Source organism: Epinephelus lanceolatus, chromosome 21 (assembly GCF_041903045.1).
Source record: "Epinephelus lanceolatus isolate andai-2023 chromosome 21, ASM4190304v1, whole genome shotgun sequence".
Taxonomy (NCBI): Eukaryota; Metazoa; Chordata; class Actinopteri; order Perciformes; family Serranidae; genus Epinephelus; species Epinephelus lanceolatus.
The window spans coordinates 14,627,114-14,652,193 of record NC_135754.1 but is presented as its reverse complement, the minus strand read 5'-3'; the positions used below and the strand labels follow the sequence as shown (position 1 = coordinate 14,652,193).

The 25,080-nt window shown below is 40.6% G+C and overlaps 1 protein-coding gene across 1 annotated transcript in view; it reads left to right on the top strand.

The window, feature by feature from the left end:
* Positions 1-24,756, top strand: part of LOC117246656 (heparan sulfate glucosamine 3-O-sulfotransferase 6) — a 28,488-nt gene extending 3,732 nt beyond the window's left edge. The window contains exon 2 of the mRNA XM_033610542.2: positions 23,109-24,756. Within this exon, the coding sequence (XP_033466433.1) occupies positions 23,109-23,727 (619 nt within the window). The 3' untranslated portion in view covers positions 23,728-24,756. The remainder of the gene's footprint in view (positions 1-23,108) is intronic.
* The last annotated feature ends 324 nt before the right edge of the window (positions 24,757-25,080 follow it).

Here is a 25,080-nt window from a genome sequence, read left to right as displayed (position 1 = left end):
TCTAAAGAACTCTGAATTTAGAGATGCTCAAAGTCTTTCACTGTCCTCTCTTCAGTAAATCTCATTTAATGTGTTTTGTTGAGGTCAGCGTGGGTCAAAGTTGAGTTAAGTTGAAATTCTCTCCATCGGAAAAAATGGCCTATCTTTGTTTTTGATTAGAGACCAGCTGCAACTCATCTTTGGTGATTAAAAAAAAATAGCTTTTCATTTTTTAAATTTGATCTCATAAGTGTATGATAACATGCATTTTCATCTGAAGCAACACTCTGTAGGATCTGTAGCTACCTGAAAGGTGGCAAAGCAGCACTAGAAAGGGTTAAAGGTGAGAAGATGAGCGACCTTTACGCGTTTCATTTTACTGCTTTCTGTTGTGGGGAAACTGACCTTACCTTGTAGTTTCTCAACACAGACATGACGTATCCACCTCTCTTTTTTCTCTTCCTCTCCTTTTGTCTTTTGAAGGCATAATGAAACGTGTGTTTTCGTTCCGTCCTAATCCGCCGACAGCTCGTGTCAACACTTTGTGAATTGGACCGGTGTAATGACAAGTCAGGCATTAACGTGGACAGCTCAGGGACATGCAGAGTGGCTGAGAAGGATTAGGCCCCCAGTCACAGTTAAACAAGGCCTTATGAAGCATTAGTCAACACCACCACCCAGCCACCCCCTCGTCTCGCAGCACTGGTCCATGATGAGCGCTTCAGTATTCCTGCGCCTCAACCTTTAGAGCTATAGGTGAAGCTTATTGGACCCAGGGGCTGTGTAGTTCACTGGCTTTCAGACAAGCAGTAACAGTCACTTCACCTTTTTTACATTTATATGAGACAGATGTAAATGTCTGAAGCTTGTACTTCTGCAGTTGTCAGGTGGTCTGTTGAAAGATTGTCGAGTATCTCAACTTATTTAAAAAAACAGAAATGTGATTTTAGGAAATATATCCACGTCTTGACTCTGTAACACAGAAAATGCCCTCCTAAGAAAGTGCAATTCAACAAGTGCCTGAAAACAACATTACATTCAAGTGATAAAGCTTTTTAGCAGAGGTGGGTAATACGACCCCAGTCTGAGTCTGACAGGATGAAGTCCGCAGAGGGATGCAGTCAGGTTGGATGGATGGCTCCACAAAATGTCGGACGTCACCATGGGAGACCTCTGTTCATTTCTGTTTCCTGCTGACGGTCAACTCTGGTTGCTTTTAATCATGACCGGGACCGTTCCCTAACCCTAACTATGTGGTTATTACTGTGACCATGATGATGAAAGTCCAATGACCTTAACGAAGTAGTCATTCTTTCCCAACAGTAAGTGTTTTGAAAGGCACAGACGAATGATGGCGTCAGGTCAGAACAGCTTCCACTGAATATATCATTCTACAGGGCTGTTACATACAACATAGTTTTTGGAGTGCACAAAAAGTAGTTAGCAAGCAAGCCAACACATTCTCACTCCGACCTTGTCACATATCGCCACTTGGTTGTGGACTTTCTAAGTCAACATATGATGTGCAAAGTAGCCTGGATGTGTCTGCTGTAAACGTTCTGGAACACCGTGTCAACTGCAGCCTGTTACATACATTGTGTCTTTTCAAAATACACTTATATATTCACAGGAAATGCACAGTTTGCATGTAGTCTCTTTCAAAATAAATGTACACCACAATTTTACTTTTTTTCCTTCAACAACAAACACGTGGTTACGTTTAGCCAACACATACATGTGGTTAGGATTATGAAAAAAACAACAACCGGGTTTGGCTTTACATTAATACAGGAAATAAACACTGACCTCTGGGGTGAAAGTCAGTGATTCTTGGAACCATCCACCACCCCTACCTCCTACCCATCCTACTCAGACTTTTTGCCCCTTAACTTACGATGTTGTCTGGGCATGTTTCCCCCTGACGTCGTCAGATGCCATTAGACACTGACAGTGCCCTGCCACGTCTCATTCTGACATGAAAGGGCAGCTTTTTTCGTTGGTGTCTGACACAGAAGTCGCTGCCTAAGTGCATGACTTTGTAATGAGACCAGGTTGAGCAAGCAGGTAGGTCTCAGCAGCTGGCTAAAAGCAATGAATAAATTAAATAGTTAACTACAAGTAATGGATAAATGGTTAAATTTGTTAGCCATATAGTTGAAATTGTTGGCTAAAAGCCATGGATAAATGGTTGAAAGAAAAAAAGAAAAAAAAAAAAGAACAATGGGGAACATGCAAGGAGGTCCAAAAAACCCTCAAGGGGCTTGACAAGAGGACTTCCCTAAATAAACATTAAATTAGACATTGTCATGTGCATAAAGGCATGATATCACACTCACACCCACACCCTCACACACACTCACACACACACGCACACACAGATACAGAGATCAGGTCATTGTTATTGATATGGCAAGAAATGTTTCACAGATTAAGAAGTCATGGATAAATGGTTGAAATGGTTAGCTAAAAGTCACGGATAAGTGGTTGAAATGGTTAGCTAGACGTCACAGATTAATGGTTGAAATGGTTAGATAGAAGTCATGGATAAATGGTTGAAATGGTTAGCTAGACATCACAGATTAATGGTTGAAATGGTTTGATAGAAGTCATGGATAAGTGGTTGAAATGGTTAGCTAGAAGTCACAGATTAATGGTTGAAATGGTTTGACAGAAGTCATGGATAAATGGTTGAAATGGTTAGCTAGACATCACAGATTAATGGTTGAAATGGTTTGACAGAAGTCATGGATAAGTGGTTGAAATGGTTAGCTAGAAGTCACAGATTAATGGTTGAAATGGTTAGATAGAAGTCATTAATAAACGGTTGAAATGGTTAGCTAGAAGTCACGGATAAGTGGTTGAAATGGTTAGATAGAAGTCATTAATAAATGGTTGAAATGGTTAGATAGATAGAAGTCATTGATAAACGGCTGAAATGGTTAGATATAAGTCATTAATAAACGGTTGAAATGGTTAGATAGAAGTCATTGATAAACGGCTGAAATGGTTAGATAGAAGTCATGGATAAGTGGTTGAAATGGTTAGATAGAAGTCATGGATAAACGGCTGAAATGGTTAGATAGAAGTCATGGATAAATGGTTGAAATGGTTAGCTAGAAGTAATGGATAAAGGGTCCTTGCTTTTCCAGAGAAATCCCAAAGCCCTGTTAGTCTGAAAAATGTACCCTCTGCTGAGAAGTCCATTTGTCCAACAGCCCGGTATCCCAAAAAGAAATGCCATTGCTCTAAAGGGCCATTTCTCCAGAGCACATGGCTAATTATTATGCAGAATCAGACCTTCCCAATATAGCAAGGCATGACCTGGATTGGAGATTGGCCTAAATTAAGAATATCAGGGTAACCCAGTCACAATCAGAGCAGGGCGGGTCATGCCTTGACCATGGTAGGAACAGAAGGTCAGATGATGTCATTCTACAAAATAATTAGCCATGTATTTCTATATGAGAGGGTGTAGCCAATTTTTGGAGAAATGGCCCACAGAGCAATTGGCGTTTGTTTTCGGGATACCGGGCTGTTAGAAAAATGGGCTTTCGGTCCAATGGAACATTTTTCGGACTATTGGAGCTTTGGTATTATAATCGTCAGAACAGTAGCAGGGCGCTGCGTTTCTTTTGTCACACACATCACCATAGTGCTGAAAATGTTATTAATTCAGTGTAATACTGTGTTAGTTATTGCATGTCTGCATATGTTGTAGCTAATGATAATCAGTAGACACATCGGACTTCCTTGTGCCTTGCTCCTGTCCTTTTCTACCTCTCTTTCTGCCCTCCAGCCTATTCCATACTGCCAGATATCATATATAGTTATAAAAATATTATTCATTTAGTGTAATTACATGTTAAGTACCCTGTGTTTCACATATATCAATTTGAAACAGAACCGTTGAATGTGAGGCCAACAATATCATCTGAAACCGGCTGGAAAGTATCACTTAAACATTTATTCTCTGACAGAGCTCTTCATTTCAAAGCGCTGTCTGCGTCTTTGAGCTCTGAGAGAGAGCCTTGGCCTCTGTCTTCAGCTGGTAACCAAGTAAAACACATGGACATCCTTAAAGGAAGCATTTGGCAAATTGTTTTAGAAAAAAATGCTTATATGTGGAAAAGCCTTGGCTTTGCCATCTACTGGAAACGATTCTGTGGTTTCGTGGTGGGGAATGAGGGTTTAGACAGCCATGATGTGCAAAGTGAGTGAGTGTGAGCATGTGTGTGAGATTCATTCACACTGCTTCAGCTCTACCTGAAAGTCCATCCACTCCCCCCATTCGTCTCAGCGCCTCTCAGGCTGCTCTTGACACTATAAATATCCAGCAGATATAAATGTCATTTCCCGATATCGATTGCCTAAAATAGGTTCTTTCTATTGATCTGTCTCTCTCTGCCTTTATCACGCTGTTGCAGCAGAAATGAATTAACTTCTGAATATTCAATCTTGTTGACAAGGAGCTGTTACTCCCTTCGTCTGCTGACATTTATACCACACAGTCGGAGTGTTGTCAGGGCAGATTTATTGGCTTGTTCAGGTCACTCAAACTGTGTAATGTAAAGCCACTGCTCCTGTTAGAGTAGCTGTCCTCAGAGTCGATGTTTTTCTCTCTCTGTCTCTAAATCTCTCTCCTTATCGACTCATTTCTTTGTCTCATAGTCTCCTCGCTCTCTCAGGAAGCATGTTGTATAATTCAGCTACCTAGACAGGAATGTCCAGGTTTTATTTCCTGTCAGACTTTTCTACCAATCACAGGGGATTCTCTGGTTGAATTCCTCTCCGCTCGCATTCTTGGAAGCCGCATGTTGTAGGGAGTGTTTCTCAGACTGACAATGGGGTTTTGGGGGGAAAGAGAGGCTTTCAGGGAAGAATTTGGAAAATAGAAAATGTATAGATCTCGCTGGAAGAAAGGAGGCTTTGTGCAGAAGACAGGCTTGAATGCTTTGCGAGTATTTCGAGCCGCATCAGCGTAGGAAGGAAAAACTAGTCGGTTAGATGCATGAACACGAGCAACCCTATCCGGCAAGTCTGTCAGAGCTAATAAACATGACATGACATGTGCTGCTATTTACATGTAAAGGGATTTTTGTCAGAATTAATGTGTAAATCAAGCTGTAAAAAGTATATGTATATAATCAAACATGACTTGATAAATTGGTGCGGGACAGGTATGGATTTTTACTTGGTGAAAAAAAAAAAAGGGTCTGATCCAACTCAGTCATCAATATTTTGACAGCTTGTCATTGGTCGACCTTTCGACTCCCAGCATGCCGTGTCTCATCCAATCAGAAATAATGGAATCAGATGCACGATGAGAGGATCAGCGGGGAAACTATGGACCTCACCACATTTCAATCACAGTTAGGGCGCGCAGAAAGAGGCGGTTTGTGTTGTTCATCAAAATCTGAGAGTGATTTTTAATTTCAATCGTCTGGGTTGACGATCAGACTGAGAAGGTGCATTTACAGCAAAAGACTCGACCCTTTTACTTTAGCCACAAACTCGTCAAAGTCTGCCTTTCCTTGTTAAACAGATGGAGATCAGGATGACCATTTAGCCGCCATGTTTGATGGACCACAACAAATTAATCATCTTTTTACTTCCCCTGTCCTTTTCTATGTCATGCTTTTACTTCCTCTCAACCTCTTTTTTTTCATGTCTTTGCTTTGTGTCACCAACTTTGTGTTTTTAGTTTGCGTGCATACTAGAGATGAGTAAAGATGACAAAGAAATTTGACATAAGTATTTCCAGGAAAACAGGAACTGAAAGAGGAATAAAGAATGGAAAAAAATTGTGACTGTGTAAGGTACGTGCGGTGGTGGAAAGTGACAAATATATTTACTGAAGTGCTGCACAGTTTTGAGGTTCTAGTGCCAAATTATGTCACTTTTGACTTCATTTGACTCATATTCCATAGTTACCAGTCACTTTTTAAATTAAATTAAAAATTAAATTAATACTTGCACTACTGATGATTAGATAATAAAACATGATGTTCCTATTAAACAGCAGAAGAGTAACACATGCTCATATGTACACTGAAAGAGTTTTTGGTCACTGTAAGTATTCCTCCTGTTCATACTGGCCATTAAGTCATCCCTTCTTAATGTAGTTCACTCGATGTGAGAATGACCTCTTTGTGTTTGAACAGGGATTCCTAGCTGAGTAGAGGGATCATAACACAAAGAAGGAATTTTTTAACTTTGAAAGATACTGACTTGATTTGTCTAACTCGATTTGTCTGACTGCTGAAGCTTCATGTTAGTCTCCACTAAACATGTGCAGAGCGAGGACTGTGGGTTTTTGTCCAAAATCGTTTAATTACACTGAAATTGTATCAGAATTCTAAGAAAATCTGTTGTTGGGATCTCAATTTATGATTCAAAAATGCAGTAAAAAAATTTGTTTTCAACTGGAGATGAAACAGCGTGGCAATTTTTTATGACATTTATAGTGATAGTTTTCACGGTACTGGTAAAAAGTGCTGAAAATGTCAAAAAAGTACTGACACAAACACACTAAATAAATATCACCAAGATTTATATTAAAATCCACAAATAAAATTAGCAGCATACCGGTAACATTAAAATAATAACAGCCAATACCTAATGTAAACATATGAAAACAGTATCAAATGTGAATTCATGTTAAAGACAGCCTGTCTTTGAAATGATTGCTCGAGTGTCTGTGTCACTATGGAAACAAGACCAGTAGCATCACTGGGTTTTCCTGCTGCACGCCCACTCTGTCAACAAGGGAATAGCAAAACAAACCCACATTGCATGCTGCGCCTGTTTCTAGGACAATGCTGCTAACTTTGGTTGATGCTTGAGTTTTTCAAAGCGCGATATGCAAATATTGTTTGCTTGATAAAGTTTATTGCAAGCGATAGGACAGTGTGTGGGATTTCTCTTTTCTTCACACATGGACAATTTCTTCCCTATGCACCTGTCTACATGTTTTTGAAGGCGTGTATGAGCCTCCACATTCAAAGCACAGTACTCAAACACAATTCATATTTTGAACTGGGTAGCTCACCTGGTAGAGTAGGTGCCCACATAGGTCATAGTTCTTTGCAGCAGCCCAGATTCAATTCTGATCCTAGGCCCTTTGCTGCATGTTATCCCCCCATCTCTTACCCACCTCTCCTGTATATCTTCAGCTATGCTATCACTAAAGGCAAATGCGCCCCAAAAATAAAAAACAAAACAAAAAACACTTTTAAAAAATAAACAGGGGGCTCATGGTGGCTTAGTGGGCAGAGCAGGCATCCCATATACAGGGCAATATCAGTTCTAGCCTGCGGTCCTTCATTGCATGTCATCCCCTCACTCTATCCCCTGCGCTTGGACTGTCCTGTCTAATAAAAGCCAAAAAAAAAAACAAAAAAAACTTGAGAAATAAATAAATACGTACAAAATAAATTGTAGTAATAATAGTTGTAATAATGATCCTAGCCATAATCATCCAGAATTTTACAGCAGTTTATCGTGAAAGCAGTAACTGTTTCATCATCCCTACTTTCAACATCAACACACATCATTACTGTGATTTTGATGACGACATTGTTGCTCAAAATATGAATGGTAAAACTAACCATTATTTTCATTATTAATGAATCTGCAGATTAATATTACAATTAATACATCTGTTGTTTGGCCTATCAAATAGTGGAAAATGTCTGTTACAATTTTCTTAAGCCTGAAATGAGGTCTTTGCTCACTTGTTTTGTTCGACCAACAGAGAAGATAGTAGTTAGTGTAGAGCGCTAAATCAATATTATATCAATATTGTGATACGAGACTAGATATCATGTTAGATTTTGGATATCGTGGTATCATAAGTCTTGTCTTTTCCTAGTTTTAAAGGCTGCATTACAGTAAAATGATGTAATTTTCTGAACACAGCAAACTGTTGTAGCTGTTCTGTTGTTTGTCTTTATCTGCTTAGTCATTACATCTACATTGCTGGTGATTATTTATCAAAAATCTCATTGTGTCAATATTTTGTAAAAGCACCAAGAGTCAATCCAACAATATCGTAGCAATATCAGTATCAAGGCATTGAATAAAAAATATTGAGATATGATTTCCTCCATATTGCCCTGTCCGAGTAGTAGTTACCTAATATGATGCGAGTTAAGACAGCGAGTCATTTCATGGATCATGGATTTGAGTCACCTTTTAATTCTGCTTTCTTCTGGCTTTCTTTATCTCACAAATACACACTGAAGAAAGACATTCAATATGAACTCACACTCTCCATTAGATCACTTATTTTGTCAGGAAAAGAGATACATACTGACATGGTTACGCTCATTCATAGTTTCTGCTGTTTGGTTTTTATGGACAGAACAGTTTCTCAAACCCACACCCAGTTAGCCATCACTGCTCTGTCTGTAGAGGCAGGTAATTATTGACTGTGTGTGTGTGTGTGTGTGTTGCAGTGGACCTCTCACTGGTGTCTATCTCTGTTTAATGTCTGACTGCCTGGGTGGGTGGGGGGTCGTGAGAACCCACAGCCACCCTGAGGATCCCACAGAGAAACACACCTTTCTTTGTCTGCTATATAACCTTTCCTAGAAAACTCCCATCGGTTTGACTTAACCAACTTGAACTGGTTAATTGTTGGTGATGTCTGCGCCAGCTTTGAGAGGAAATGAGATTAATTATGCCTGAAACTCTGGCACACAGAGCTGGAGCTGAATTTGAGGACAAGCAAAACATCAAACAAGACGCTGTGATGGGAGGAAATCTGGAAACGGACACCAGCTCCCGCTTCATGTGCATCCAAACTCCACTGTGTCCTGCGTGTTTGATGTGTATAAACGTAGCCAAGGCGTGCTGAGTCCACCCTGACGAGCCTGATAGATGGCACTAATAGCAGAGCGCTGAATGGACTGTTTCCAGTTGTAATAGCTGTGCCTCTGCCAGCAGTGATTTCCGTTTTTTCAGCTTAAGATGCTGCTAACAATGAGCTGAGAAACCACAAGGAGTGGCAGGCTGAAACTGCTCAGAAGTGGGTTTTCAGGATCGGACAGTATCGAGTGTTCTTATTGGTCAGGACCTGGGGAGTTGCCAGACGAGCAAAAGTCCATATTGAGTCGATTACAGTGTTTCTGAGGTGTGTGTGTGTGTGTGTGTGTGTGTGTGTATTCATTTAGAGGAGCTGTTTAATTAGTGAAAACATGGTTGTTTTCTCTATCGCCTGTGCAGACTCAGAGAGGAGGGTAAACATTAAAGTATGTACTTGTTGACTCAGGTTTAATCTTTAACTGAACTGAACTGAAGGCCACATCTATCTATCTATCTATCTATCTAGCTATCTAGCTATCTAGCTATCTATCTGTATCTGTCAATCTGTCTGTCTGTCCATCCACCCATCCATCCATCCATCCATCCATCCATTTATCCATAATAAAATATTTTAATATATGTAATATATTTTTGGACAACATGGAATAACGTCCTTGCAATATATTTCAGAATATTCCCACATTTCGGATATGATGTCATTTATTTTTCCCAATTTATGTGCCAAAGTTTAAGAAAAAAGGGTGATGTACAATCAGTATAATATCTGATATTAATGATTAAGTAAGATTCTCATTACTTGATATTTTTAAATACTTTAAATACATGTTAATATGAATATGTGCACTAATGCTGCAGCTAATTTATGTGGTATTTTCTCAAATATTTCATTTATTGTTTGGTTTATAGCAAAAAAAATATGTCCGTCAGACATTCCCAGAGCCCACATTGACATGTGAGTCTAGTGTCATAAAAAAATTAAGTGAGCATCAGTTCATCAGTTGATATGCTGATTTTTTGCTTAAAATCATTTTAAAAATAAGGTGATTATCAAAATAATTTCCACTCAATTTTCTGTCATTTACCTAGTCAAGTAACTGGCTAATTGCTTTAACTTTAATGTGCTGATTTCATTATAAATTTAAATTTAAATGACCAGTAACCTAAACTGAACTGACATGCGTTCATCTCACGAACAGTCCAATTATGTAACTGTGGCAAGGACATCATGACATCACTGGGGTCAGGATCTACCCGATCTATCTGTCCGTCCCTCCCCTCCATCCTGTGTTCAGGGGATCGGATGAAGGCAGGGTGGGGCCCCCGGGGCCCCCGGCAGCTGGGAGATAAAGCCACACAAGTAGGCCACTGTGGGCCCGGCAGGAACACGACTGCAGATTTTCCCATTTGATAAGTCAGGAGGGGTGGGAGCAATCAGTGCACACACACATACACACACTTAAACTGGCTCATGCGGACACATACAGTAAACTCATACATAAACATTTGAACACATAACAGGCTTATTTCCATGTTCAGCCATTACAGGTTGTTACGCTATCAGAGAGATAAAATCACTGCATCCTTTCTTCCTGTTCTTTATTTTCTTACTGTGGTCATTCTTTAAGGTATTAAGTACTTAGGTGATAATATGGTTCTCACTAATATACTGTAAAATATTTTCACTTTGTTACTTTATCATAATTTATATTTAGCTGGGGTATAAGCCTGTTCACATTCTTGCCATGAGCTAGAAAACGGGATTGACCCTGTCCTGACTGTACAGTAAATATTATATAGCAAATTAGCTTAGCTTAGCATAAAGACTGGAAACAGAGGGAAACAATCAGCATGGCTCTGTTCCAAGGTAACAAAACCCACCTGCCAGCTCCTCTAAGGCTTACTAATTACAGTAACACTTTATATCTTGTTTTACATTGTTTAATGGTGGTTATGTGCCAGACAAAAATTCCCATAAAACAGCAGACAAATTAAACTAATGAGACGTAATGTGTCACCTTTGGACAGAACCAGGGTAGTTGTTTCCAGTCTGTATGCTAAGGCTAAGCTAAGCTAACCAGCTGCTGGCTCAAGCTATATATTTTGCGTATATACATGAGCGCAGGCCTCCAGGAAGTGTGCTAGGCTTTGAAGCCAATTTTCCTAGTGGTATTACTTCTTCTGGGCCTGTCACGTGATGCCACTGGGCCCAAACAAACGTTTTCCCATAGACTTACATTGTAAAAGAGAAGTCTTTAAATCAGTGGATACATTTTTTTAGCATCACAACCTCCACACAATGATTCATTTATCAGTCCCTCCAGAAAATCGCGATCTTGCAATCGCAATAATTAAGGCAAATTCAACAAAAGTCCGCAATATTATTTATAGCAAGTGATTACATGACATATTTTTTTGGAAGTAGTCCTCTCCTTTTGTCATTAGCGCTGCAATTTCCCTCAAAAAAAACATAAAAATGCTACAATTTTCATCGCATTTTTTGACAAAATTGGCCACAAATTCAAGGTTTTTTTGCTGCGAGATCCTGGTGGGACTGATTTATCATTGTGATCAGAATTTGATCCATTCAGTCCAATAACATTTTGAGATTCTAAAAGAGCTGCATGATTAAATCATTTTATTCCCATTCAAGGTAGCAGAGGGCGAAACGAGAAGTGTACTGTTCAGATGGCAGATGTTAGCCACTTCATGCACCAGTGAGCAGCTTTCATAGGAATGAATGGGGCCGTGCCTCTAACACTGTATCCAGTTCTTTTTATATATCCAAGCATGAGAGTGGTATCAATCTTCTCATTTACTTCTCACCAAGAAAGCGTATGGCGTATTTCCCAAAATGTCAAACTGTTCCTTTAAGATGAATCATTACTGTGGTACATCAGTCAGCAATTAAGAGACAGACTTAAGTCAAACAGTTGCAAGCTAATGGTAAAGATCAAACTATGTAGAGTTGGCGGCTTCGCTCACAAAAGCATACACACACATATAGATCTTCCTCTGTCATTAGGGCTGCCCTGGTTCCTCAGAGGAAACTCTGACTGACCACTTCTCACTCACCGCTCTCATTGCCCTGTGATGTCTCTATTAACTGTTACGCCTCTATTTTTCCCCTCAGCTAGACACATTCTTCATCTCTTTCCTACCGACCTACCCCAGTGATGCAAACCTCCTCGGTAAAAATACTCCCCGCCACCCTGGTGCGTCAGCCAGACGGTAACCTTCGGAGTGTGTAATAGTCTGCCACACACACGCTGAAGCATGATACAGTAAAGCTGAGGGCAATTTATGTAATGCAAATATTGCGTAAGGGGTGGATCATGTGCCAATATTCAGAGTAGATCAGAAAAGACATTAAAAGCACTGAATTAAGTTCCCGCTACAGACATACTGCTTTATATTTATGATAATCCACAAATTTCTACTGTTTATTCTGGTCCAGGTCACATGAATGGATTCATTATATTATTAGGAATTATTGTTATGTTTAACTGGGAAGTGCTAACAAAAATGTGACATGTAAGTCAGTAAATTCATATGCTTAATAAATTAATATAGGCCCTATTGTCCCCACTGGTATTAATATTATTCTTTGACTGTGGAAAAGGTATTAAATCACATACTATGTGGTATTAAAAACTCTTTAAGAAGTCTTAAATCTAATTTGGTGAACACTTCAGAAACCCCGTAAATGTTAAACTTAAAAATATAGACCATTTCCTTTTGAATTCTTTTGCATTAAGACACAAAAACTCCACAATGAAAACCAGATGCAACTGCTTATCATTAATTACTTTAGACTTAAAATCTCCTTTTGGCAGCCCGACGACCAGAATACCTGAAAAAATAAGAAAATGTCCAAGAAATATGTTTTTTGATACATTTAACAAAGAGCTAAATTTTGGCCAGAAACATCGTCCAACGAATGTAATGGCCCGACTCCAACAGACACAAAGAGAAGTACTACTTTACCTCCCCTTTTATTGAGCTGCTTACAGTCCCCGCTGACTTCTAATCAGCCCACAGAAGCTCCTCAGCCCTGTATTTGCCGTCAGTAATGACAAACCTCTCCCTCCACGCAGCAGCTTTTACAGAGCTTTGAACACACGCAGGCAGCCTGTATCTGTCTTCATGTGTCCCTCTGTAGTGGTTGAGGATGTCAATGTGTTTTAAAATCCTGTCATACGTGTCAAATGTACTCATAACAATCTCGCTGCGAAGGATACAGCAGAGGCCAAGTGGAGGCTTTGAAGTTGTGAAAGGGGAAAGTGGAAAAAGTAGAGGTGAGTGAAGGAGGAATGGAGGGATAGAGGGAGGACAAGAGGGGGAAACGTTGCATGTACAAGAGAGAACTCTGCACGATGACATGTTGCATTACATGATCCCCCGTGATCCCAGGTGGTCTCGCCCTCTGAATCACAAACATCTGCTGCTGACCTTCGGGGTGGAAGAGTACATTTCCGTGCAGTGCAGGCTGGTTGGGATTAAGAGGGTCTGGGGGTCTGGCTCCGGGCCTAGCAGAGCCGGTATGGATCACAGCTTTGGGAGCTCTGAACCCCGGTACCAGAGGGAAACTTCCTAACCCAGAAACACTTCCCTCATCTCCGCCATACACACACACACACACACATACTGAGGGCTTCATTGCTCCCAGATGTGGATCCATCCTGTGGAAGGCATGTTCAGATGGTTGATGTGTGTGTGTACGTGTCTGTGTTGTGTATGTCATACTAGAAAGCACAGAAAAGGGAGAGATGGGTGGTGTACAAACAGATTGGATGGAGTGTTTGCTTCCAACTAGAAAAGCGATAATAACCGCTGTGTTTACAGTACCTGCAGGTGCCTTTTTTTTTCTCCTTAGAATTAAACACACACACACACACACACACACATATTTGAGAAGCAGTGTGAACTCTTTCGTGCCCTACAAAGTCACAGAACAACAGAAACAGTGAATTTGATAGGAAAGAATGGGTTTTCTGGCTGCAAACAGATAGATGGGATGTAATGCCTTTGTTTAAGGCCCTTTGAGATATTTTTACCTCCCAAATATTTTGTTTGGACTAAACATAACACCCAAAAAATACAAATATTGCGCTCCTTTAACAGTCTTTAGGGAATGCATAGTTAGAATAATCCACCAGGCCAATTGGGCCAGTGCTTGGAGATCTCTAGGGGCCACCAAACACAAACGTATCATGTCTTTGCTTTGTTAAAAATCAAATCAAATAATGGCGTGTGCCGAAATATGAACCAATGCAGAGTTACCTTATTTGCACATCAGGAATATATTACGATAGGTTTCCGGGAATCAGCGTTGCCAACTTGGCGACTTTCTCGCAAGATTTGGTGATTTTATTTCCAAAGAGAGACTTTCGAAAAATTTGCAACTCACTCAGATCATCAGGGAAAAGATTTTTCTGCTCAGGGGCCTCTGCTTTCTTAATCCGTGCTTGTCTACAAACCTAAATTCTTTCAGCTTTTTGTTCTTTGAACAGTAAGTTGGCCTATTTTTTATCCTTCAGACCTAGAAGTTCAGTAAAATATACAGTATTTCTGTTTTCTACCTGCCCATGTGCCAGTCTACCATTTGTTAAAAAAAAAAAAAAAGTATTTTCTTTTTAATGAACAATCTAATACAAAACAATTTCATTAAACACTTTGTTGTGATGTAATGTTATTTATTTAAAGGGGATACTTCAGTGACTAAGTGTTGCACCTTCACATAGTTTGGAGACTTGCAAGAGAAAGACTTGAAAACGCGAAGTTGAAATAATATTTAAATTTTATTCCCAAGTGTGTCAAACGCCAACACACTTAAAGGCTGGGTCCATCTGCATTCTTTTCCATGTGTATCGAATGGAAACTCTCACTCAGTCGTTATCAAAAAGCGGTGAAGTAGGTTACTGCATTGACCACAGCCATTAGGAGTCTGGTGGCTGTGAACGGGAGCAACAGCAAAATGTATTTTAGCCTCCTGAAAAATAGAGCACCTAAAAAAAATCAAGATGTGAAGTGTTCACTATATTAAGATTTTTTTTTATCGCTTTACTGTCAGACAGCCCTTTCCGACAAGGAACTGAAGTTATCGATCTTTATTCTAAGCCACAAGACTCCTTTGACAGAAACAGTAATTTTACCTCACAGCACATGGGAGTTGTTGGTCTCCTGCCAGCTCGATTGTTTAGTTAGTTCGTTACTGTATGATTTTTGGAACCGCACAAATGTGGTGTCCATAGCTGTACATGAATTTGTTTATTTATTTATTTATTATTTACAATTTTTAACCAGGAAGTCCTGTTGAGATGAGCGATCTCGTTTTTAAATGGAGACCTGGCCAATACAGCAGCAAAAGAAAAGTTACAGCCAAGCAACAACCACAATAAAAAAGATTTACAGTGACGTGTAGAAATGTTAGAACACCTACACACCATGACAAAAGCCAACTGATTTATTCATCCTTGTACTTATAAGAGCTTTAAGATCAGGCAGGGAGACCAATTCTCATAGTTTTAGCTCTTTTTGAAGGTTATTCCAAATGAGAGGAGCAGAGCAGATAAAAGCTTTTTTTCCCAGCTCAGTCTACACACTAGGATCAGACAAAATCTTGAGATCTCAGACTGTAGCTGCAGTCAAATTACTGTTCAATCAAAGTACAAATGTATGAGGGGAGTTTACCCAGTACGGCTTTATAAATGAACAAATACCAACGACTGAGCCTACAAAAATTCAAGTACTGCCGATCAGCCCTGGAACAAAGCATACAGTGATGAGTGAGGGCTTTACAACATGCAACCAAGACAGCATGCAGAAACCTACATCAGGTCATGTTGGAAAATGTTTTTAAAAGCGCTTGGAAAAATAGCATTTGGAGGCTAATACATACATACTGAGACCTAAATTTGAATTTTGGGATTTGAATACATCAGGAACAATACAGGAAAGCTACAGAATGATATAAAAACCTCAAAAAAAGACAGAACAAAACATAATGGAGTCACCTATTAATCCTACTGTTAAAAATGTGTAGTCTCTAGGTTAAAGCCGAGATAACCCTGATGACATCACCAGGGTTATTTTTGTCCTCCAGAGCCAGCGTAGTGCCACACATGACTACTAAACTCAACTTTATATGTAAAATTGAATGAATGCCCCTTTAACCAGATCACATAGTGTGACATAAGCAGTTACTTCTTCTGTGCTAAGCTAGGCTAATTACCCTTTAGCAGCACTAGATAAACGTAAGTGGATTGGATTTAGCAACTGCATCATTTACATGTACCAAGATGGCAGTTCATCAAAGCTGATATTTTTCAATTACAGAGAACAGCTATTACTAGGCATTGAAACTAAATATACCTTTAGCTAAGGCTAGCTGTGGCTATCTCACCACCCACTAGCTTTAACTTGACATAACTGTCTGTCTGTGGCAGAGAGTGCAGTTTAGCAAGCCAGGGTGCAGAGTGCGGTTTGGCTTGTATTTGCACTTACTGCAAATCCTGCATAGTGTTTTCATGGAAATTTTACATTTCTTTGGCACAATCATTTTATTGTAGTACAAATGTCCAAAGATTCTGGTGTTAACTCACTTCTTACCGAATATGTTGTTATCTGAACTCGGCCTGTCAGGCAGAAATGGAAAATGCTATTCATCCGATCTGTCTTCACATGAAGCAGCCCCCGCTCGTCTCCTGTTGCTTTTGTTGAGAGCCTGACGCAGGTCGGTATACACGGCTCACCCATGTGCCCTCATATTCTAGTCATAAACAGTAGCCTATTAGCTTGCAGTGCTTCAAACAGGCCCTAATAAAGCTCAGCCCACCCACACAGAGCGCAGCTAGATATGGAGTGAGAGCGTCTGGACACATTTGCATGCACAGATAAACGCACATCTGCGCACTTTCAAAGCTGAGTGCATTCCTGCTCCAGATGCTAACGGTAAAGGTGTGATGAAAACAAACATGAGGTCGCTAGGTTTCCCTAAACACGGTTTGGAAGCCGTACAGAGGCTGGTATCAGATATAAAAGAACAAACACTATCTTCATGAGAGAAGAAAAGATTAGATGCTTTTGAGCAGGTTAATGAGAGGATTACGCTGCTGCTGTTTTTCTCTTCATCTGTGCTCGTTCCTCACGTTCCCTTTTTCCTTTTACTCTTGCCCACTCTCTTTCTCTTCTTCTTCTATCCCTCTGTTTTATCCCCCCTTACCCTCCTCCCTGTACTCCACCAGTGTGGCCTCCTCCTGGGCTTTCTGTTGTAGCCGCGCTGTTCTGTGATTACAGGCTAGTGGTTCAAAATGTAAACATGATGTCAATGGGAGCCCCACTCAGCCCCGAATGGAACACCATGGCTTCCATTAGACTGATTGGATGAAATCAAACATCCATTTAGTGCCATAGACACACTCGCAAAACACCAAACAGTGCAAACACACCGGCACCTCGGTTGTTTTCAGCTCTCAGATCTGGTTGCGGGCTTTGGATGGCACCGCCTGCAGCTACAGGGAGAAACACAAATACTGAGAATATCTTGCATCTTGCATATCTGGGCCCATAGTGTTGTTCTGTAGTGTGTTTTTCTTTGCATTCCTTTGGATAGAAAAAAAAAAGAAGATGCCAGTCGAGGTTTTTCGGAGGCACAACAACTTTGTTTGATAAGAAACAACTGTTCCACAATGTGAAACACAGTTAAGTTTTAGTGACAGTCCCTGTAGAGCAGAGATTTTTATTTGTGCAGCCTCTGTTATGAACTAATGCTGCATTCATGTGCTCCTCAGATGATCGCATTTCCCGAGTTGGGACGTGGTTCCTCCAACTTTCAAGTGTTTATGAGCTTGAAGTCATTATGTGGAAACAACACTGACCCTGAAATAAAATGTGTGTTGTAATTGCGCAGAGCATTTAATCAACACATTGATAACAGTTTAAAACTTTATATTTCAAAGGGATTTTTTGTACCTAAACTTGCTGCACCAGTACATCCCTGTAGACCAGGGGTTTCAAACATACAGCCCGGGGGCCAGAACCGGCCCGCCAAAGACTCCAATCCAGCCCACTGGATGACCTTGCACACCTACTGTAATAGTGATGCACTTGTGAAGGCTAAAATGTTCCAGGGTTCAGGAGCAAGTTAAACACTGAGTAGCTTTCCTCTTGTAAAATACAGCTTCAGAGGCTTTTGCATTGCTTCTCTTTCACTTTAGTTTGGTGTGGTGTTGTCAGGATTACTACACAGGAGTGGAAATGTGTAGAAAAATGCACATGTGAGCAGCAGACTGACTGACTGAGTAAAAAATTTACATTATTAAAATTGCATTTATTCTTCTGGAGACATCACTGGCTGTTTTCTAAATGGATTGGTGTTTTTTAAATGTACTTCTTTAACAAAAAAAGGAAAATATTTAGAGGTGTTTGTCATTTATAGGATATTATGCAATGGTTTGACTGGTCTGTTCCACCTGCAATCAAATCGGACTGTATGTGTATGTGGCTCTTGCATTCTTCCTACAAAAAGTAATGCACCAAAATTTGTATATATCCCACATAAGTGTGAGCCAGTAATTTGTGTGTAACCTACAAATTTAGGAAGACTGCAGCAAAATGACTAATGCCCTGATGTGTGTAAAGAAAGAAGCAGTCCCACAAAGTGGCAGGTTGTAATGGTGGATGAGTCACAAAGCTTTGGACTTTCCTCAAGAGACTGGTGTTAGGAAGCATGTTAACTTTGAGTCATTTTTAGGTACGGCATCACCATGTGTCTTTTCCAAAATCGAACCTGTGTACCTTTATTTTCTAAAGCTAAAGACACCCAACCATGGTTCTTCTCCTAAACCTAACCACATTAACTTTACTTGCCTAAATCTAACCTCTGTAATTAAGTACAAAATGTCATTCTTGGGATGCAAATTCGTAGAATATCACGCAAACCATATGAAGATATCTGGCCTAAAACTTGGGTGGACAGCTATTAACAGTTACAACCTAATACTATAATACAAAAGCAAAAAATGACATGCAATAATAAAAAGTTTTTTACAATCGACCAAACATTTACTTTCGTCCGCCTTGTGTCTGCATATATGAGGTAAATTCGGCATCACAGTACCAAAGTTTTTGCTTTCTGAGTTTCGACCATCACGTGAATTTTCCCAGCCGGGAACTCATTTTTCCGATTATTCCAACACCACATGAATGCAAAGTAATGCTCACCAGTCATACTGGAAGACTCCACTGACAAGTAATATTGAGGGACTTGAGTGTATTGCAGCCAAAAAAATGTTGATTAAAGGATGCAACTTTGCCCTTTTTTTCTGTACTGGAAACACTTAATTTCTCAGGAATGTTCTTTCTGTTGTTGTCGGGAATCAGTTTGTGAAACGTTGCAAACACAGGTAAATGAGAGAGGAGGTAGATAGATGAACCAAACGAGCAGTAATTACGACAAAATAACCTGACAGATTGATGGCACATGAGAGTAAAAGTATCCAAGTGTGGAATTTCCTGTCAAAGCCAGAGCTGTTAAACTTGTCCTTGGATCCAAATGAGAAATTTAGCTTTAGATCCATAAAAACTATATTGCCACTCACGTCATGTGGTGACCAGAAATAAGCCCGTGACCCACAGCCTCACAGAAACTTGGCTTCGGAGCGATAGGTTGCAGCTCACGCTTTGGCCCGAAATGCTCATTGTAATACACCCCGATGTTGAGACTAGCCATAGAAACAGCATTGTTTTTCCAAACATTTCTCCCTTTGGTATTTGCTGTATTACTCCTGATTTTTTGTTTAGCCCTGTAACACATCTCAGAGGCTCCTTATGAATACCATAAGTTATGTATTTGGTGTTACCCTTGTAGATTCATGCCAGGGGACATGTCGGACTTGGAGCTAACTGTGTGTGTTGGATCAGAGAGAGAGAGAGGAATGGAGTCGGCTCCATCACCACACACCAGAGCTCAGAGCCCTATAAGCCCTTCACTTACAGACCAACCACGAAGACTCCGACCCAACCGTCACCACATGCCTGCTGAGGAGGGAGGAGGGAGGGAGAAGCATGGAAATTAGCTGGGGGATCTTTCACAGTTGCACCACTGGCATTCCTCATCGCTTAGATTTCTATAACACAAACTAAGCCCGAGCTTTGAATCTCCTCTTTAAACTCAACAAAAAAAAATTGGCAGGGCATTTCTTTTTACAGCGGAGGTTATTAAATTCCATTTTAGCGTTACAGTAGCATTTGAATTTAATAAAGGACACAAGACAAATAGGTTTTCCTTTCCCTCCCATTTCCCTCGTTTTATATACAATGTGCACTGGCATGCTATGAGGACTCTCAGTCAGACTCTGGTCAGGGTTTGTTGATCTTTTTTAGGTACTACCTCGTCTCCTCAGCCTCTGAGTCATCTAAGTAGGGGTAAAGATCAAGAGGAAGAGGGCAGCCCAGTCCTGTGAGGGCCAAAGTGTGCCTAGAATACCTCTACCACTGATGATAATAACAATCACAGGGCCAAAGGCAACATCCAGGACTGAATGCAAACACATGGCTACCATAAGACAAAACTCCGCTAACTGTTTGTTACAGGATACTGAACTTGGACTCTTTTTTTTTTTTCGACTACCGCAGCCAAAATATTCAATAAATTAAAGGTTAATTCCAGTATATTACAAACTGAGTCTTATTTTCATACTTGGTCCTCATTTCTATCAGTAATGATAACATTGTACTCACCAAAATAATTCGTAAGAATCAGGATTATGGTGATATAAAACAACGGGGCAAGAAACGAGTGGTCAGATTATCAGACCAGTTTCGCCTAATTAGCTAAACTACTTTATTCAGAGATAAAATTGTTTTTTCTTCCAAAGTTTGGCTAACCCGGGCATTTATTAAAACTGTGTGATTGTCTCACTTCTTATGTTGCTTGCCCTTCCAGATCTCTTTTTAGCAATCTTCCTGAGTACCCAGATGTCAGCAATAGACCCTTTTCACTGAGGATATTTTGACATGTTACAGAGAAGCACAGGTGTTAGTAATAAAAAATCAATGATGGCTGAATTTCATTTTTCTGCTTCGGTTATTCATGCTGGCGCACTGTCACACTGTCATGGCTTACTGGGACACTTGAGGACAGAGCCATCCTCGCTGTTGTTAGTAACGTGTGCTTTTTCCTATGGCAAGTCAAATGTCGATGAAAAAGGCCTGTCAGCTTTGGAAGTACAATGTTACTACTACGCTAACTGCTACAAACTGCTGTTTTTAAATGAGACATAAGGGCAAGAAAGATGTATTTAATGTCTGGTGTCAGGCAGTAATGTGGTATTTAGAAATGTGTAATGTGAGAACTTTTGTCAGTAATTAGTGTAAGGGTTTGCAATTCTTCTACTGCTGGGGTCTTCAACATTTTTTCAGGCTAAGGACCTTTTAGCTGAAAGAAAGACAGCAGGGACCCCTATACTACATGCACAGGCAGGTGCCAGTTGTCAGGCAGAGGGCCATATCAGCCTCAGTCTGCAGTTTTGACCTGTATTTGCTTTTTCATGTAGGTTAGGGATTAAACTTCCAACAAGGATAACTTGTTGCAGCAGGCAAAAACAGACATATTTTAATTTTTGAAAAGAAAAAAAAATTATTGAACAATAATTCTGCAGCTCCCCTGCAGTAAATCAGAGGACCCCTCAGTGGTCTCAGACCCCCAGTTCAAGAGCCAAGGCTCACTAGGATAAGTGACTGTAGTGTGGTTACAGAATTACCAGTTGCAATCCCTTACACTACTAATTACTGACAAAAGTCATCCAATTTTGCAGGCATGTCCAAAGCCTGGCACGCAGACTGATTTTAAACAGCCCGCAGCTTGTCTTTCAAAATATACTATATGTGACATACTATATTTGCATTTTTACACAGGCAGAACTAATGTGTTTTGTTAAGCAGAAGGTAAACAAGCAAACAGTTACCTAGCAGCAGACATTTCCTGCTGTGCAGCAGAGAGGCCACAGCAAAAAAGTTGACAGCTGCTTTCAAGATTGGTGGAAGGTTGACTATTTAGTCAGTGAAAAATGAAACAGTTGCAACTGTCTTATTTGTATGTGATTTTTGAAATAACCCATGTGATGTAGGTATTTTCACATTATTGAATCTGGCCCCCATTCAAAACAATTTGGACACCGCTGCATTACTGTAATGTGAATTTACATTTCCTAGGATAGCAAAGGCATGACCTACCCTACTCTCCCTCTGTTTGGCTAGTACTTGTTGCCTCAATTGTTTGCAGGGGTTGGGTTTAGGCAGGAGGAGTGGGGCTGGTTAGGGTTAGGGTAAGAATGTCAGGGTAAACCAATCAAATGGCGGGCCATGCCTTCGTATACTAGGAAATTCAGTTCGCAGACCCCGTTAGCTTGATGCAGGGGTTGAAGATGCAGTTAGCATCTATTGCCTCCCAGTTACAACGTTTTTTTTTAAGTTTTCATGTAGTGTGGGTTGCTAACATTAGCTGCTGTTTAGCCTGCATTTAAGAATCAACTGTTTTCGGTCAGAGTTGGAGGGTGTGTGAAGCCCACAGCATCACTGTGAGGATTGTAAAGCAGTTGTGTGCAGTCATGTGGAGCTAATGTTAAGCTAGCTGGTGATGTTCAGTTAATATATCCAAACAAGGCTGGCAGCTTGTTAAACCAAATTCTTTTTTTTTTTCTTTTTGTTTGTTGCTTTTACACTGTCATGTGATACAGATTACCTCGTAGTACACACAAAAAGGAAAAACAAGCAATTAAAATGAAACTGTATAGTAACTTTTCCAACCCTGCTGTAAGGCTACAAATACCAGTGGTATGACAGTAATGTGGCTATTATTTCGGTCCTGCGGGACGGTCTCCCAGCTTCAAGGACCAAGCGCAGAGGGAGAGTCCAGGCTGTTTAGGAGGAGGCAGCGGATGAGAGGAAATTACTTTCCTGAGGTTAATATAGCCTTGCGGTTTTCCTACAGTAGCCGCTCACAGACTCCCTCCCAGTCTGCGCTGACATGGTCACTCCATCAATGCCAGCAGCTAATGTCATGTTTATCTCCCTCTAATCGCAGATTTAGCCCACTAATTACAAAGCAAAATCAAAAAGGCTTCAAGGCAAGTGAGGCATCATCACAGGAATGCTATGAGAATTATGAGAAAGTCATGGGAGTGTGTTCATTTCTTCTAATATGAAGATGTTATTTTTGAACATACAGTATGTTGGAGGTATACTCTTATATATTTAGATTACAGTTTTATTAATGGCAGTCTTTTTTTTCCTCTGTCATGCAGGAACCTGATGCCTCGTACTATGGAGGGTCAGATCACCATGGAGAAGACGCCCAGTTACTTTATCACCAAAGAAGCCCCTCGTCGCGTCTTCTCCATGAGCCGCCACACCAAGCTCATCGTGGTGGTGCGTGACCCGGTGACCCGGGCTGTTTCTGATTACACTCAGACTCTTACCAAATCTCCCGGGCTCCCGTCCTTCAAGAACCTGGCTTTCCGCAACGCCACCACAGGCCTCATCGACACATCGTGGAGTGCCGTGCGCATCGGCATCTACGCCAAGCACCTAGAGAACTGGCTGCGCTTCTTCCCACTCTCGCGCCTCCTCTTCGTCAGCGGGGAACGCCTTGTGACGGACCCGGCGGGCGAGATGGGCCGAGTCCAGGACTTTCTGGGGCTCAAACGCGTGGTGACAGACAAGCACTTCTACTTCAACCAGACCAAAGGTTTCCCCTGCCTAAAGAAGCCTGAGGGGAGCAGCAGGCCGCGCTGCCTGGGGAAGTCGAAGGGCAGGCCCCATCCCCAGATCCCCTCTGAGGTCCTGCATCGGCTCAGAGACTTCTACAGACCCTTCAATCTCAAGTTTTACCAAATGACTGGCCACAATTTTGGCTGGGACTGAACGGCTACTCGCCAAAGCTCTTAAAAACTGTTAGTAGCATTCTTGTTAAGCCAACTACCAGAACCAGACAGGGATATCTTGAAGACGTTGTGTGTTACCAAAGCTTTTACTGTGCAAAATATGCCTTTCCTTCATTTCTTAAGCTATGAAAACTCCCGCCTTCCTCCAGATTTACAGCCATGCTAGCAAAGTTTGTGAGAGCTTCGATCCCCTGAGCCACTTTAGCAAGCAGTGCTGAGGAAAAGCTTGTGAGAAGTGCTGGTTGCTGCTGCTGCAGTGTGACGAGTGACGAGCACTTGGCACCCCGAGTGCCAGAGGTACACTGAGCTCTTATTGCTGTCCAGAACACTTAAAAGCACAGCCTCTATATTGAAAATAGCTCCACAAAGACGCTAACACTGCAAAGAGATGTGCCTAAAGTTAAACCAAATGGCAAAAGAGTAACAAGCCTTGACAGCCTGGCAAAGCTACGATAAACCAGCTCTGCTTGAAAAAAGAAAACACTCAGAGAAAAGAAGCAAAGGGGTTTTGAGTTATGCACAATGGCACAATCAAAATAAATGTAAATGTGGGTTATTGAGATATAAAGTAATCATTCAGACTCATTTAAATCCGTTTATACAGTGTATGCAGTTCTTTTTTTCTTCAGTTCTTTCGATGCAATCTCCATTTCTGGACTGTCTTTAATAAAAATTAGATGTAGCAAACGCAGGAGGATACCTGGTACTGGTGCAAAAAGATACCATAAATATTAAACAGTCCACCATGTGCTGTAAATTTGCTGTTATTTATGTCGTCAATACAATGCTTGTATAAAATGTTCTCTGCAAACAACACCTGTATCTGTGAATGTTCTCTACTTCATTTAATCAACATTCACCTCCACAAACGGTACTTACATGCAACTGTATATTTCTAAAAGCTTAATTTATAAGATGACAAACTATTGTTGAGATGTTTTCTCTGAGACCTTTTTTGTATATGAAATTCTGCTGGAACTTCTGACTAAAACTTTTATTCTCAAACATGTGTTTGGGGCTGATTTTTGCACCGCATTTCTGAGAAGCACTCAGTTCATCCTCTTTGTATTTATTCCAAACAAACCCATGTTGCGGCTGCCGGGAATCTAAAATACATCTGTTTAGCAGATGATTGTTTTCCTGGAAGAGACCAAGCAGACACTGGATGATTAGAAAAGAAAATGCAATTAATCACTGTTGTGTGATTTTAAGGGATGATTTAGTAGGAAAGCTGACATTTATTTACAGGGTATGGAAATCTTGTGGACTGTTAGTTTAATACTGAAGCTTTGCTTATTTATTAAACCAAGTGTTAAACTCACAAACGGCAAAA